This window comes from Micrasema longulum, unplaced genomic scaffold (assembly GCF_059751315.1).
Source record: "Micrasema longulum isolate JH-2025_06_02 unplaced genomic scaffold, ASM5975131v1 h1tg001240l, whole genome shotgun sequence".
Lineage (NCBI taxonomy): Eukaryota > Metazoa > Arthropoda > Insecta > Trichoptera > Brachycentridae > Micrasema > Micrasema longulum.
In genome coordinates this window covers 48,752-66,615 of record NW_028278427.1, presented here as the reverse complement: position 1 = coordinate 66,615, position 17,864 = coordinate 48,752, and the positions used below count along the sequence as shown (strand labels likewise).

Below are 17,864 nucleotides of genomic sequence, written 5' to 3'. Positions count from 1 at the left end.
ACATACAATAACTCTCAAGTATAAAGAGATAGACTTTATTAATAATTTCGTTATTTGCATCCTATGGGGCATAGGGCACTGGATCATTTTTGTTAGATGTTAAGTTTCAGATAGTCTAGGAACAATAAAATATTTTAGGTTTTCGACGAAAATTTTTTTTCTTCCAAATTTAAAACCAATAGTTCACGTACGCCACGCTACGAATCAAACCCAAGACCTTATGCATGGTAGGTAAATGCACCAACCACTACACTGCCAGGTGAACTTATCTTCGATTCGATTCTTCGATTTTTCTTTTATGGCTATTTTCCGCTTTTTTATGGAGTCGATAAAGGTAGGATTATACTGTTGTGTCGAGTTGTGGAGTAGTAAGGTGTGTTGAGTGTTTTTGTCGTTTTTAATTTATGTTATTCATTGTGTTTGCTTAACTCGCTTAACTTGGTTGAGTAGCCATGAACAGTGATTTAAAGAGTTAAGGAGACGTTTTTAGAAACACATTGTTGTGGTGTGTTGTGAGTTGTGACGCGCCATAATCCCCTTCCATCACTCTGGCGTAATCTTAAAATTCATTGGATCGAGATTATATTGTAGTGCGCTACAACAGACCATGCTAAAACTGTGTGATTCTAACCATATAATAATACGCAAAAGTGGTACGCGCCAGATAGATCCCCAACACATCACGCCACGATAGCTTCCAACACAACACGACATAACAATAAAACCCTTAACGCTCGTCCAGGTTTCAATATTTTTTAAATATAAATCTTTATCTGCCCGGACACACACTAGGACAGAAGCATAAGAGGACACTGTATTAGAAAGCCTTAAATAAGTACCGAAATATTCTTAAAGTTCCGACTTAACACAGATTTTATTGTCACCAAATAGGGCAATGAACATAAAAACCGTGATATAAATTTATTGCAACAGTAAAAAAAAATATTTATGGGAAGGGAAAATGAAAGTCTAGGCATTTACAGGGCTTATGACCTGTCATTGGCTGGTTTAATAAAAAAATATTTTCCCTCTCTGTTGCATCAAATTCCGATCTGAATGACTCCCTAGTGAGGAGATCCAGCCTGTCTACGGGTATTTGGAAATGGTAAAAACATTGCTTTTAATGAAAATATTTTTAATAATACTGTAAATGATATCAATACATATGTATAAAAAGCCAAGTTTTAGTTTAATGTTAAGAATAATAAATAAGCAGCTTGTACTATTAATCGTAAATTCAAACAATAGCTTTAAATGTATTAATTTATTTATAAACGCCCAAAGGGCTATTAAACCACAGGCATAAAATGAAAATTAAAGCGTTTTATGATATAACACGTTTATATGTAAGTAATGTAGACATTTTTAACTGCACATTTATACAGAAAATTTCTTCATGGAGTTGATTATTTGGGATAGTTGATAAATGTACATTTTGAGTGGTTTATAATATGTGTATGTATCGCTCGTAATGTATGTGTTTGTGAATGTTTTATATGCGCATGTAAATGTGCATATGCATAATATGTATATAATATACATGTATGCGTTCATATATGTGTGGATGACATGGATTATCACGTTGGATATTTTATTTAATTTTTTAAAACGTAATAGGTCTTTTTTATTTGGAAAAACATTTTTATTACTATTTTTTTATGACCATGTTTTTTTGAATAAAACAAATTATTTTGAAAAAATATTGAAAACAACAAATAATGTTTTTTTTAAAAATCGAATGATATTATGATTTACAGATAGAGTTGCATTAATTCAGATAAAATACAGACTTAAAGTCTAGTTAACATAATTATTATTGCGCTCATGAGACGACTACTTTAATCATTTATTTAATTTTTATAACATAAAGATCAAATAATTTTATAGCCCATAAAGACACATTGTTAATATTTGCCAGGCAGGGTTTTTGAGGGTTCTAGCGTGGCGTTTAGGATGCTTAGGATTCGAATTTATATCCAGAAATGTGAATCCAATATATTTTTATAGGGCGTTCCGTGCGACGGAGGATAAAATAACAATTTTATTTTTAGTATAGTAATATCGTAAAAAGTTAATAAATACAAGCCAACAAATGACGATTTGAAGATTTGAGAATATTTTTCAATCATTTAGATATTCATCAAAGTAGATGAAACTGCTGAAAATATAAATGCTTTGGCATGGGCCGGGTTAGGTCATCATTTATTTACACACTGCCACATTGAGTATTACACCTAAAGTTTGTAACTTCCACATCTACACAACTTTTGGAAGTTATTATCACCATCAGTACCCTCGGGTTCAATGGCGAACAAAGGTCTCATCCTTAGCTTTACATCCCCCTATCTTATGCGAATCGATAAATTATTTTTAAAATATATTCTTTTAATTTTACTCTTATATATTAAATTTCAATATTGCAAAAAACTCATGTACTGTGTAATACTTTGTGCCTTGATGCTCAAAATTCCCTGACTCTGTCAAACCAAATCTTTAAAGGCTCGGGAGTTTAATACCTGGGTGTATATGTTCCAAAAAAAAAACTGCGCATTAGGAACAGTAATTGCCAATAAAAATATGTCAATCGAAGCCAAACTGGCAATGAACAACGGAGTTTTATTCCCAACACTTATGCATGTAAGTAAAATATGAAACTAACAGAGGAAGGATGAAAGCTGAGTGAACGCGGTTGAATGCGATCTCTTCGACGAATGTGTGGAAAATCAATGTATGATAGAGTTACAAATGATGAAATCAGGCGAGAGTGTAAATCTGAGTCAAGTATAACTAATAAGATTAAGAAAGGGTCTCTGAGAGGGTTTAGTCATGTAGAACAAATAGACGATGAAAGAATAGTAAAACAAGTATATATGGCGATAATGAACGGTAACGTGAGACGAAGACGACCAAGGAAGACGTGGCATGATCAGATAAACTAAAACCTAAAGTTTGGTCGAGTCAAAAGCAGACCGAACCGAACGGCATGTATGACAAGATGTATGAATGTGGAAGAAGTTATAATTAAATATATGCCAGGATAGACGTGTGTGGCAGTCCATTCTCTCTGCTTACCCCTACAGGGAAATAGCGTGATTAAATTAGTAGTAGTAGAGTAGTATATGTTACAGAAAATGGCAGCATCAAAAAATAATAGCCGGCGTAACATGTTCAACAGTAAGAAGACTGTCTAAAGATCGGGTATTCTCTCGCTGAAAACCAAATGCCACCTATATAACGCCTACTTGATATATTTCCTCCTCTAAGGATGCGAATCGTGGCACCTCACTCATAATGAACAAAGTACTAAGTTTTGAGAATAGGCGTCTCAGAAGAATTTTCGGTGTGCGGTGGTTTGACTTTATGAGAAATGAAGTAAGAAGAAAACGGACGCAGCAAACTCTGGTGACAACTGTCATCGAGCGAAGACGACACGGTTTGTCTACTTTACAAGGCATCGGGTTCTCGACGTCCTGGATGTCCACTGCTGACTGTTCATCGGCAGTTTATGTCAGAATTACGGGACGTGAACCTTATTTTATGACCGCCAGCTTCAACAGGTTCCAGCACACGTCACGCCTCATCATCAGCAGGTTAGTAGAGTTGCGCAACCTTACTTCCCTAACAATACAGTCCACTATCTAAATTTTCCTCCTCCTAGGACGAGGTATTCTTTACACTTCGTCCACTCCTCAACACCGGACATACTTATTTTAAATCACTCGCGTTACTTTAAAAAGATAAAATATTTTATAAAAGGAAGAATTAATAAATAGAGAAAGTTATAATGATTTTATTCATAACGGATTTTTTTTGCAGAGGGTTCGAAGTTAAATTTCATCGATTATATATGTGCGATGTCACTTAACTCCTAAACGGCTTAACCAACTTCAGTGCAGTTTTCCGCAGAATATTGAACTTTGAGCTGCGCATGTTTGTAAATCTTAATATCTGCAATATTATCTTTAAAACTATAGTTAGAAGAATAAGTGTTTTATACATCAACCTACCAGGGTTGCATTCACGCTCTGCCCTAAACTGTAACATAGAAACAGTTTAATTTGTGAAACAGTTACTTTTACTGCTACTCCTTTAAAATAACCGAAACGCCCATCCTAATATAAATTTAATAACTATTATTAAAAACATTTAAAGTAAATAAAACTAATTTGGCGTCTTGAATTTTTTTTACCAACGAAATAGGATGATCCGTTATCTGATAACGGCTGAAAATTGTAAATAAAATGAAAAAGACTTGCAGTCCAACCAATATCATAAAGCGACTGATCGTCGTGGCGTAATAATTGGTATGGCTCAAATACATCGGTAGTCATGACTATTGTAGACTTCGGAAGCCTAAACAGACACACCAATACAATACAAACCTGTTTGTGTGTGTTTTTTGGCCTCAACTTATGCTGCGTTGTCTTAACCATAGCCAAAATACTGGCTGTAAGTGTTTTATTCACTTTAAATTTTTATAATTTGTACTTTATTTTTATTATTGTCCTTGTCAATGCTTTCATATTTATTAATAAATCTCTCCCTTCAAGGTCAAGTTTGTCCTTAAAGTATCGGGTTATTATGTAGGAAGAAAGTGCTCTCACGTCCTCAGATTCAACCATTGGCCCACTGGTGATAAAATAAACCAAAGTACGTCTCAATTTGAAAACTCTACTAGTTGAACCGTAGGCTTGTTGATGACTGTCAACAGGTTGGCTTTTCCTGAAGAGTTTCAAGTGGTTTCCTCTTCAGTTTTGGAAATGCTGAAAATATCCTGATAGGCCCATTATAGAATTGCTCTCCCGATCCCTGCACTTTAAATATAAGCTTATGAAAAAACATAAAAACTGACTTTTAATAAAATTTCAACCTTGTGCACAATAAACAAAGTAAATTAGAAGGCAACTCCCATCTATTTTGCTTCTTGTTTTATGGTATATAGAATAATAAGTACATCGTATGTGTAAGGGTTATAAGGCATCATTTTTGTAATATAACACCTCAAAGACGCTTGACAAAGTGATTATATAAAGAAATATGTTTAATTTTAACTTTTTTTAATTTGTAATTTAAGCAAAATAATTAATTTTGTTATCACATGCTGCTGTTTTATTCAAATGATTTAGAAAAAAGTGGGTTTTAAGTTTTTTCCGAAACATCGATTCACTTTTACAGTTTCCATGCCGTAGGGCCTGTGACCGCAAATGCTCGTTCGCCGAATTAAGTGCAATGTTTGATTAAAGGTATAATAACTTTTCCTCTCGACGAAAATGTAGCTGATCTATGCGTAAAACATATATCAGCTAGTTCACCTGGAATGCAAAGTTCCCTTAGACATTCTGGAGCAGAATTGTGCAGTGACTTATACATAAGCCAACAAGGTTTGTATTCCACCCTCTTTGAAAAACGAAGATAGTGTTATTCCCGAAGTAGTGCAGTGATATGACTGAACTAAGAGATTCCCAAAATAAATCTCGCTGCAGCATTCGAAACAGACTATAGGTGAGTCATTTTATTCATCAGTAGATCTGCGTATATACCATGACAATAATCGACTCTAGACACTACAAATGCACAACATCGCGACGGGCGGCATCAACTGGCCAATTTTTGCGTATGCATTTAATCTGTCTCAGCTGGTAAAAGTATGAACTTATTGTTCTACACATTTGAGCGTCAAGAGAAAGCTTAGAATTAAGGAAACTCTCAGTAGTTTAACGGTGGGTTATGCGGTACTCAGTAGAAAGCCATCTATAGTTGTTTCGTCTTAAATGGGTTTAATGTTTGTCAATTTTCAGCTATCCAGTTTCCTATTTTCTCAATGCAGCCAATAATGAAATTAACAAGCACATTTCTTTCGCCCAGTTCACAATAAAAATAAATATATATATCATCCGCATAACAGGGAAATCTCAATCCACATTCTTTGATAATATTCTCTATATTGTTAGTGTACAGGAGCAAGAGGAGTGGGCCGAGTACCGACCCTTGAGGTACTCCATCGGATATCTGAAAGTAAGATGGTCTATAACCTTGGAACAAAACTGCACATTCTCTTTCATAAAGAAACAAATCGGACCACATATGTGCCTGATCGCGGATAACATAAGTTTATTCCAGACGCTCAAGCAAAATGTTATGGTCTACAGTATCAAATGCAGCACTTATGTCCGTAAGATCAAAAAACACCAGATAACCAGAGTCAACCGCCATTATAATGTTAGACATCACTCTTGTCTCCGTAGAATGAAAACGTCGGTATACCGATTGCCTTTCCGGAAATAATAAATTCTGTTTGATATAATTAACGAGCCTATGAGAAACTATTTTTACGTATAATTTTGATACGATGGGAAGATTTAAAATAGGGCAAAAATTGGAAAGATCTTCCACATCTAACAGTAAATTTTTAAAAAATGGAGTAATTTTCTCTTTTTTAATGGCTGTTGGAACAATGCTCTGCTCATGAAAGGTCATAGCTAAAATAAGCTTTTAAAGATAACCAATGTCCTTCTTATTAAATAAATGGGATTGTATTTACATATGAAACAAATAATCTGAGCTAATTTTAGCAGTAACCGTGTTATTAAAGTATTTTATCATCGCTCACGTCTAGATTTTTCTGCGTAGCGTAACGTCTTATCGCCATAAAGTTTTATTAGAGAATAAAGAGATGGAAAGAACTACCGACGAAATAAAATGACATTTTCTTTGACTTGTAACATGTTTTTTAAATTATTTATTATTGCTTTTACCTTCAAAACTATAATAAAATTGTAAACAAAATTATACCGTACCAAATTTTCTGCGGAAAATTTATTAAATGCTGAAGTAGGATTTAATAGCTCATTAAACTCAAAATTTTCTCCAAACTTACAAAGCGTTCGTGTTTTATTACGACTTTACACCCTTAAGTACTTTTTGTGATGTACTTAAGATAACTTCATCAGAGGCTTAGTAACCGTTGTTATAGTTTCTTTACAGTATTTAAATCTTGATAGAGTCGTGTTTGTGTATGTATGTTGAACCTCATTGTTCAGGCTCAATGCATTGTTTTAACACATACAGACTCAGATCCGTTTTTGAAAATAAAACAAAAGAATTTATGCTAAAAATATTGCAATAATAACTAAATCAAATAAATAAACAAACTATCACGCCGTTTAACCGTAAGGGTAGGCAAAGAAGATAAAACGCCACATCACTCTATCTTTGCATACAGATCCCGCTTTCTCTCCATTCATACATCTTCTCATGCACGCGCGCTGATTATTCCAACTTTTAACATGTCCATCTACAAGTATTTGTTGGATTTGGAGATGCCATGTCTTTCTCGGTCCTCTATTTCTGCATCCATCAACTTTTTCATCGTAAATATTTTTAGCCATTCTTTTGCTGTCCATTCGCTCGACATGTTCAAACCAACGCAGAACTTCTTTATTGATTTGTCGATAATGCTTATCTCAGCTTTACATAATGTACGAATCTCAACATTTGTGCATCTATCGTACATAGTTTTATCACACATTTGCCTGAGATATCGCATTTTGACAGCATTCAGCCTATTTTCATCCCTGTTTGTCCAAGTCTGAGACCGGGAATCCGTTGTGAACTACTCATTTTGCCTCTTACGACAAACATTTATTTGCCTAGGTTGGTTTAAGCGCACCGTTCACTCTGCTCCTGGCACTCACCCTCTTTTCAATATGTTTCTAATTCATTACATCCCTAGGAAACATACTTCCCAGATACACAAATTTCTCTCCTTGTTGTATAGCCTCATTCACAGTGATTTTACATTAAGTCATACTTTCATCTCTTTCGAAAACCATCACATTCGATTTATCGACATTCATCAGCAAATTGCTTTCCTTGCATACATCGTAGACATTTGTTACCAAAAAATTTAGTTCTTCTTGGTTGTAAGCCAGAAACACGGCATCATCAGCATACAAAAGAACTAAATCTATTTTTGTTGGATAAATTTGAGTGTTACATCCTCTTTTATACATGTTTGGTATAAATTATGGTAATTTATGGTTTGTTCCTGATCTGAAAATGGTTGTGCCATATAAGCTATGATTATCGTTTTTTTTCACATTTAATTAGTTGCTGCCATAGAATTGCTGACAACTGCATGTCAGACCCATAGAATTAATAATAGTACAGAAACTGCATACGCGCATCAAACAGAAGGCAACTAAACTTTTCTTAAAGGAGTAGTTTCACGTTTTGACCCATTAGTTTATTTGTATTCGCTCAGTACGCAAGTCCCGATTTGAATTTAACTATGCCGTGTCGTGTCGTTTTTAAGTGTAAAAATACTGCTGGGATAGAAAAAAAAAATGAATGGGATCACACTTAATGTATAAGAAGCAAATGAATAACTTAAAAATTTAATTATTTTTCCATCTGTCAGATTGTCAAAGAAAACAAAATGGAAACTTTGCTGGGCAACCTAGGGTAGTCAATTTTTTATGCTACTTTGCCATTATATACAACAAAATATATGCGCTTTATGTTGTTACATCTTTAAATTTCAAAGTTCATTGATTCTATTATTCTTATTAAATGACCCTGTCCTAATGCACCCTGTTGTGTCAATCAATGTTTCCGCATGTACAATAAAATTTTAGAGAATTAAAAAAAATATAAATTTATAATTATCTTTCATTTGTGTAATGATTATATTTTTTGCGATCTGGTAACATCGAATGGCGACTTCACGCATGCGCGCACCGAAAGTCCGATGCATTCAAATATGATTCTACGCTCCTTCTGGACTATTCTTAATTCCATGGTTGCTGCGTACATTTATTAAAAACCTTCTAAGCCCCGGTCGGACTGTTGTAATTTTTCTACTGTTGGTAATATTCTTATTCTTTTCGGCCAACAAAACCAGAACTGCAAAAGAATGTAGATATGTTCTTTGTAAAAATACATCGCGCTGTAAACGCTGGATTGCTAAAAAGTTATTTATGCTATCTATAAGTTATTGAATCCCATGTGTCGTGTTATTGCATGCATCACGAATCAGGAAAAGGAAAAGTTCCTAGTTCAACACAGGACATTTGATAGGGCATGCCGTGAGAGAATTTCGATCAATGAGGTCGGAAAATTCCCATAACAAGGAATGTTATTGGATTAATTTGTGTTGAAGTTCAGTAGCGCAATATATGTATAAAGATAACGCAATTTGCAACTACAAAATCCGCGAACCAGCAAAAATGTAATTCGAGCAATATCTGGCAAGTGGCGTGATCAGAAACGATTTGTTTTCTCTTTTAATCTAAAATGTTTTTTTTTCTTTTATATTTGCAATTAAAAAGTACACATGGATAAAAAGTAAGTAACATAAACAAGGAATACTATATGTATATTTGAAAATATACCAAAACTTCACCAAGCCACTTTTTGTGGTTTGTTGGTGAAGTAAACCTACATTTACATAAATTCATTCTTTTTTAAATATCTTAACATAAACAATTACATTCAAAATAAGGAGCAGTAGTTTAACTGTATCATCTTAATCAAAAATAAGAAGAAAAAAAAACAATACTTATATAATGAAACGAAACAATAAACATATTGATCAAATTTGAACACATTATTTATAGGCAATTTCTGTAAAACTCTTGATTACAAAGCCGATTTCTAATTTAAGTTTGTAAGTGAAAATTCTTGATGAAAAGTCATTGTAATTTATTATATAAATAAAAGACGAGTGATACTTTAATCCACAAATTTCTCCATCTTCTCAAATCTTCTCAAATCTTCAATCTTCAAAAATCCATCAATTTCTAATTTTATTATTGTTACATACGAGTAAATTATTAAATCTAAGGTCAGTAAGAAATAAAATAAAAATGTAAGGTACAATATAATTAAATGTTTTATTGCCATGTTTAATACCAATTTTAAGGATCACTAAAACATCATTATACGTAAAACGAGTATTGTGATTATGATTCTAAAATGATGCAAAACCACAAAATTCCTTGTTCTGGCAGAGTTTCAAGTTATTTATAAAGGAGTATTTTGTTATCTCTCTGATTGAATAATTCTAGTAGTTAAACTTTCTTTATAATAGAATACTCTAGATCCAATGTGTAGACTTATAACGGATCGTATTATTTCAAAACTTTTCCAACATACCTTCAGTTCAATGCTTCTACCCTTGGATCCTCTTCTCACGAGCTTAGACCTCCGGAGCTGAACTGCGATAAGGACGTACAGGATGATGATGAGGCTCATCGGAGCCACGAAAAAGACCAGGGTGCTGATCTCGAAGGCGTGAGGAACCAGTTCCCTCTTCACTGCGCAGACATAGTGATCATTCTCCAGAATCTTTCCGTCTTCAGAATGCTGGTAGACGATACCAAATGAAAGGGCCTGGAAGATAAGTAAATGTTTGTGATAAATCGAAAAAAAAAAACTAAAACTCAAACTAATCCATTGAAATCGTGTTTAATTGTGAAGGGTTGTCATCAAAATATTTTCGGGATTTTTGCTACGTTTTTCTTGGCTAACTTGCTAAAATATATCTTTAAATGGTTAATAATAGTAAGATGCACTGGTTTATGGAATAACAAATTAAGATAGGCGACTCGAGGTCATGACGGAAAAGAGTGCAAAAATACAATGCCAATTTATTTTGTCTCCTGCAAGTAGTGCATAAATTTAATTTTAACGCTCATTTTTCTTATCACTGGAAGGTCAATTGTTTGTAATTATGCAGAAAACAGCCAGCTTTAAAAAATTGAAATTGAGATAATACCACTTTTGTGAAAAGAGTAAATAATCAAATCTACACCATCAGTTGGAATATTTTTTTACTTTGACATGTGATAAATAATGCAGCACCTGCTTTTTTTATAATACGAATAAGAATTGAATTACGTGTTTGGCCAGTTTTAATTGTTTTTTAAGTCTGGCTGGCAACCTAAAATGTGCATTTTGGTGATATTTTTGAAGTCTGGGTGACCACAAAACCTAAAATTAGCATTTTGCAGAAAACAGTCAGGAGTCTTATGTCGGAAAGATGTGACATTTTTTCGCCCACTCGACAATAGTCAATGGGGTCTCTCGATTGCTTTGTCATAATGCCATTCTTGAAAACCCTCCGACAATTCAATTACAAAGACAAATGAAAAAGTGGCTAGATTAACAAATCCGTATTTATCTCTAGCTCTCTTGCCACACGTAGACTTTTGTTGTGTCTTGTCAGACTTCTTCCGTTGAATATTTTGTGTATGAATATTATGAAATGTTTTACTGAGACACTGCAACATTTATAATGATTATTTGCCCTTGACATAACACATATCTACATGTTATTAGAAATATTTTAAGTTCATTTAATGGATTTTAAAAACATTTTGCATTAAATAAATCTCAAAAACGTATTTTGACATTGACGAGCGATAAAATAACTTTGAAATCATGTTTCTAGTGAAATTTCATTTGATAATGGATAATAAATAAGTACAGTTCTAAATTATTATGAAAATAAAACTTTGTTATCAGTGTTACACAATTTTATTCTTTTACAAGAACAAAACTATAGTTTCGGGAGAGCACTCCTCCCATCGACGGGTGATATAAAACTAATATAATGAGCACAGAATATTGTTCACAGTGTCATCGAATCTAAACAAAAAATAAACAGATTAATCAGTGAAACTTAGAGTAGGGGGGTTTTATTCTTATCTAAGGTGTTGGCATATGAATGGATGGTTATCTGAAGTACAGATATGAAAACATGGACAGAACATTAAGTCGAATTTATTTCTTAAAATTTAGCACATAAGTGGAAGTTGCAATAAGTAAGTCTAAGATTTAATGTGTGGGAAGACATCGCTCGGCTAAGAGAGTGTTAACAGACGCGGGTCTAAGAGGGTGAGTGCGGTGAGGGTGGTCGCAAAGGGAACATAGTATGATAAGCGAATGCTTATTCGCATGATAAGCGAATATGCGAATGCTAAAAAGTCTATATTGGACAAACAGCGCGAAACCTTAAAACTAGGCTAAACAAACACCGCCGTGCATTTAACTAAATGAAAGTTTTTATTACTAAGGAATTTGATAAAAAATTATCTCTTATTTAACAAAAAGATTTATGTTGAGAAATATATTTATTGACGACGTTATCAGAATTTATATATTTATATTTTTTTTTTTATTTAAAAAAAAGAAATATCTGCGTTCTTATGATTTACCCAAATATTTAATTTTGAGGGCCATTTTCAACGAGTTGTAAATAACTCACTATTAGAAAATGGGAATCAAGTTGGGGTAATGTGGGATTCGAACCACAGACCTTTGGTCCATGAGTCCGAGACACTAGCCACAGGACCAAACCCGATTCAATCAATTTCATTTTTGTTACACTTTATTTTCGTTTGTAAGATTCTCGATAGACTCTTTGAGCTTTATAATTAAAGTGTACCCTCTTGACCTTTTGTTTGTAACAAGAAAATAAAGCTTTGTGAAATAACTAAAAGTTCTTTGATCAATTAAAAATTAATAATGAAGTATAAAAAAAGATTTTGATATAAGCATTCGAATCTTTGAAGATATTTATTTACCCCCCAGAGAATATATGTAGAACCTTCACAAAATCAAAGAAAAGTGTTTTGGATTATACTATGTTTAAATGCTGAATGGTAAATTTACACAGTGCGCAAAATCTCTCTCTTATACTTGATAATAAGATGTTGATAGTTCTATGAAAACAGAGACTTCCATATCCTCTTTTCAAAGTGGTTATTCCTCTTTGTTGAAAAAAATACCAATCCAGATTATTAAGCATTTGCCAATAACAGAGTTTCGTAGTTTGAAGCATGGAACTTTGTATTTAAAAAAGAAAATTGTGATATGAGAGCGGTTAAAACCTGGCTATATAATAATTTGCAAATCGTGAAAGTAGATAAAACCAAGTACATCGCGTTTAGTATATGCAGGTAACGAATTACCACATGAATGTCATTTTAATCTGGAAATAAGATCTGATTGTCTGTGCCAGAAAAGATATCTAAGAATAATTATTGACAGAAATCTACGATGAGAGGTTCAGGTCCAATCGGTGATTTCCAGATTGAGAAATCTGTGTCGTGTATTCTGCCCACTTAGGCACATCTTGGATATTAGCACTCTCAGAAATGTGTATTATGATATTTTCCAGTCAGTGGCAAAATATAGTGGGCTGGGGAGGTTGCACGGCGTTTATTATGAGTGAACAAAAATTAATACTTAAGAGTGATGTTTCGATGTCCCTCCACTTTCCCATATAAGACATTGTTTCAATTCATTCTTCTTGTAATTTGAATAAAATTGGATATTTGATTTTCTTGTATTTTGAATGATTTAATACCAAAAACAAGTACGAAATTTCTCTTTTGTGGCTCCAAAAGTTTTTAATGTCCCGGATGAACATATTAAGTGCTCCAAAACGAAAGCCATTTTCAGGAGAGGTGTACAAGTTTGGGTTGTGTCTATGGAAGGAGACCATGGTAGGAGACTGCTGCGAGATATTGCATAGATTTATATACTGTTAAGCGTGTTGTCAAGATGTTCATTGAAATACATGTATATGTAATCATTTTTAATTTTAATATTTGCTTTTATGTCATAATGTACATGCTTTCATTTTTCATTTTGCTGTATCCCAAGTCAACATAGGGCTCTTGGGGATACGCTATTATTGTTATTTTTGTTTTTAATATATATGTATTTGTATGAATTAATGAATAAAAATTTAAACATTATATATGTGACCACAATATTTTTAGTCTATCCAATTTTTTGTAGAAGAAAACTGGATTTAACCCCTTGGGAGTTATTTATATAAATACATATCAACAAAAATGAAAAACATATTACATAAGTCATTTGATTTCAACTCTTAATTTATACTTAATTACATCTACTACCTGCATCTAATAATTTATTGTTAGTTGTGATTTTTTTTACAATTAAATTGAAATGTTCATGGAAGCAGAGAGAGAGGGAGGAAAGTTTTTAATGTCTTCTCCTTTTTATGAACTTTTTATGTAATATTTTTATTTTTACTTTTTTAGAATTAAATTATTTTTCCCCTCTCCTCCTGCATTCATTAGTGTGAAATCTGTAATTGGTCTTACTTTATAAAATTGTTCTTTTGTACCTTGTTTTATATAAAGACTGTATGATTTCATTAATAAATAAATAGATAAATAAGGGAATTTAGAAGTCTAGGCATTTACTTAGTAATTCGCTGTTGAAGTGAACATTTTACACACTGTGTAAAATTCACCGTCCTGTCTCTGTTTGAACATATATATTCCATCAGATCTACAATATGTTGTTTTTTGTGAAGTTAAAGAGCTGAAACCTTTATATTTATTTATTCACAATTTAATTTTATCAACATTTCAACATCTTTTCTTCTGGCATCTCCAACCGGTATAAGAGCTTTCCTAATAATAATTTTCATAATCCTGCAAGACAAATAATATAAAAGTAAAATAAAAATAAGTAATATGGTTATGAAAAGTTCTTAATGTGAATATACATATAAGACGTAGTCTGGTAAAAATTTATGTTTCGTTAATAATTAAATGTGGTTATATAAATTAAAATAAATTATTTTGTTAACAAAATAAATACATTTATTGGATAACAAATGAATCTTTATTTTCTTACATTTTTTAAATATAATCACAATGAGGTTAATCCAACATTTCTTAATTAGAAGTACTTCAGTTAAATGAAATGTATTTAAAAATATACGCAAAGCAATATATTTAGCTTATTTTATCCACCAAATGAGAAAAGATTAGCAAATAATAGAGGCTATTAATTTGGGCGTAATTTACTGAATTAACTGGTCCGCAAATCGTCTAGAAAGGAGAAACCTTTTGTTAAATCCAGAGAAAATATTTTACGGCAATTATGTGTATATGAAGATGTACTATATATTTAAGTAAACAGTGACTGTATGGTAATATAGTTTATTTTTTAATTTATTTTTTTATTTTTATTTATTAATAAAACATATAAGACATGAATATCATGATATTATATTCCCAGGAGTTGTACGAGAAAACTCATTTGGGACGGTACATAAAAAAAATAGTACATTTCTTGTAACAATACATAGTATACATTTAAACAATAAAAATTTAAACAAATTTTAACAATCTATGAACTTAATATTAAAAAAGGAAAGAAAACATTTAAACAATCTGTGAACTTAATATTAAAGAAGAAAATAAAAACATTCAAACAATCTGTGAACTTAATATTAAAAAAGAAAAGAAAAACATTTAAACATTCTGTGAAATTAATATTAAAAAAGAAAATAAAAACATTTAAACATTCTGTGAACTTAATATCAAAAAAGAAAAGAAAAACATTTAAACCTAAAACACAATATATAGACTATTCACAGAAACTGAGCTAAAAACTATCACTTTCAAAAAGATTCAAGAAATAGGTCTTCATTTCTGGTCTTTGAGATTTACCACTCGACATTTCATTTTTAAGGTCATCAGGCAGTTTATTAAATTGTATACGACCAATGTATTCCAGAGACCTTTTGCCGAACTTCGTGGAACAAAATTTAGAAATGTGAAGATTTTTTGCATGTCGTGTATTATAGTTGTGAATTTCATGATTAAATGTAAGTTTTAAATTTGTGTAAGCAGAAAAGTTTATGATGTTTGAAATAGGAAATTTTATAAGGAATATTTATTTAAATGTACAATACAGCATGACTGTTAATTACAATGTGCATATATTATATTATCAAGTAATTACAAAAAACCATGTTAGATTGTTAAGGTCTAACATACAAGTATGGAGTAGTTAATAAAAACATTAGAAAACAAGGACAAATAAGTCACTAACCCATATTATGATACATAGTTAGAGAGGAAGAGGCTAAAACTGGTAATCTCAGCATAAAAAAGGGACACCTCGCTCGGTAGGTTGTTCAACATACCAATCATTCTTTCCACAGGCATCATCAACGGCAAATTTGTTCTGCATTCAGAAATAATAAACAGTCTATGATGCATATCTCTTAAAGCTGTAGTCTGTTTTTCTATGCTCAAATGAAAATTTTTGAATGATTTTTTTTTTTTTTTAAGCGGATATTATGCGATTACAAAAAAAATTGGATGAATATGCATGTGTGAAAAAGACAAGTGCACGTCGAACTGATTATTCTTATTGACGTTTCACTGTCCCGTTTTCTGCACCTCAAAACTAAACCGATTTGTCGTTTTTATTAGAATGAGTACCGTAGTAAAATTTGTCGGTGCTTTATCATTTTTTTCAAAAAAGTAAACATATTTTTTACACCGTACGTCAGCAGACAGAAAATAAAACTGACTGCTAGTTTTACGATAAAAATTTAAGAAAAACTTGTTCTTCTATTATGTTGTATTTTTCTCAACTTCCTTTAATATTCTATATTGCTTCCCCACTGACAAGCCTCTAAACAAGAAGTTTATTACCCGCTAAGGGTTTTTTTAAGTCTGAAAAATGCAATTTCACTAACATGGGAAAAGTCAACACCAAAAACGATTATATTCGTTCGACACCGTACAGTTAAAAAATATTAAAAATACGTTTTAAAAATTATGCCGTCGTACATTATATTTTAACTGTAAAAAATTACAGTTAAAATATAATGTACAACGATCAAATTTTTAAGGTGTTTCCAGAGCTCATTTTTTAAGTGACGCTTTTTTCAGCTGGTAAAGGTAATCACTACGTTTTTTGTTAAGTTCACACTCCTGATTTAAAAATCTATGGACATGTTTTTCAATTTCGATAAAATCCTTAAGACGGTTAAATCAAGCACACGTCGGCAAAAAATTTTACCTGCGTACTTAAAGTACATTTTTTGAGTACATTAACTATTAAGTGTCTAGACATTTAATATTCCTTTTCAAATAATTTACTCGGTCTCTGCTAACCCTCCAGTAGTAAGGTAAAAAGTTATCCCCGCTTAAATTCAAAAGGACCATAAATCGAAATTTGTCTTTTCTCAGTTAAGTCAGTCAAACTGTTTAAAATGAATTTTTACTTTCTTTATAATCTTGCTTTTTATGTTTATGTTTAAAATTTTTTTTGATGCGTTTTTAACTCTTGTGTGGCTGTGATGTCACACTAGTCGACATAGGACACAAGATTTGATATATGTCTCCTATTTTAAAAAAATAATGAATTCGTATTTTTTGTAATCTTCAAATGGACGTTTTCACACCCGATTTGGAAAGTAAAATTTGTATCAATACAAAAAATATTTGACCTTGCTACGCGAAGCATGAATGTCCGCTAATTCAGCAACACATAAATACAGATACCTTATACAAGACAGAGCACGAAGATAGAAGTCACAACTAGGAAGACTGAGACGCTGTTCTGCGGTGGGTGTCATCTAAAACAGATTTAGTTTTCAGTCGGTTAATGACTATGATGAGGGACGCACGCGCGTAACATAAGCGGCGTATTCGTGATTTTCAATTTATTTTGCTATAACAGGGTTAAATAATATGTTTATTCCCATAAACAATGAAAAAGGAGTTGTTAAACAGTAGTCTCCATGTTTTCCATTTTTTTCAAATGTCTGAACTTTAGAATATTCCATCTTTTACTAGTGGTAACACAATGTTACATCACCGCGCGCAAAGGGATTATTTACCACAGTCTTTTAAGAGTTAAAGCTGTACCTTTTTTTCAGTCAATCAACAGGCTTATAAGAGCCTTTATAGATTGGCGTTTATGCCATAAAGCTTAACCTTAACAATCTAGAATCTAAAACATTTAAGTTTGTAAGTGAAAATTCTTGATGGAAGTTCATTGTAATTTATTAT

At 32.1% G+C, this 17,864-nt stretch overlaps 1 protein-coding gene across 1 annotated transcript in view; it reads right to left on the bottom strand.

Moving 5' to 3' along the window:
- Positions 1-17,864, bottom strand: part of LOC148276325 (pyrokinin-1 receptor-like) — a 70,124-nt gene that overhangs the window by 30,657 nt on the left and 21,603 nt on the right. The window contains exon 2 of the mRNA XM_088234428.1: positions 10,156-10,392. Coding sequence (XP_088090554.1) covers positions 10,156-10,392 — 237 coding nt within the window. The remainder of the gene's footprint in view (positions 1-10,155; positions 10,393-17,864) is intronic.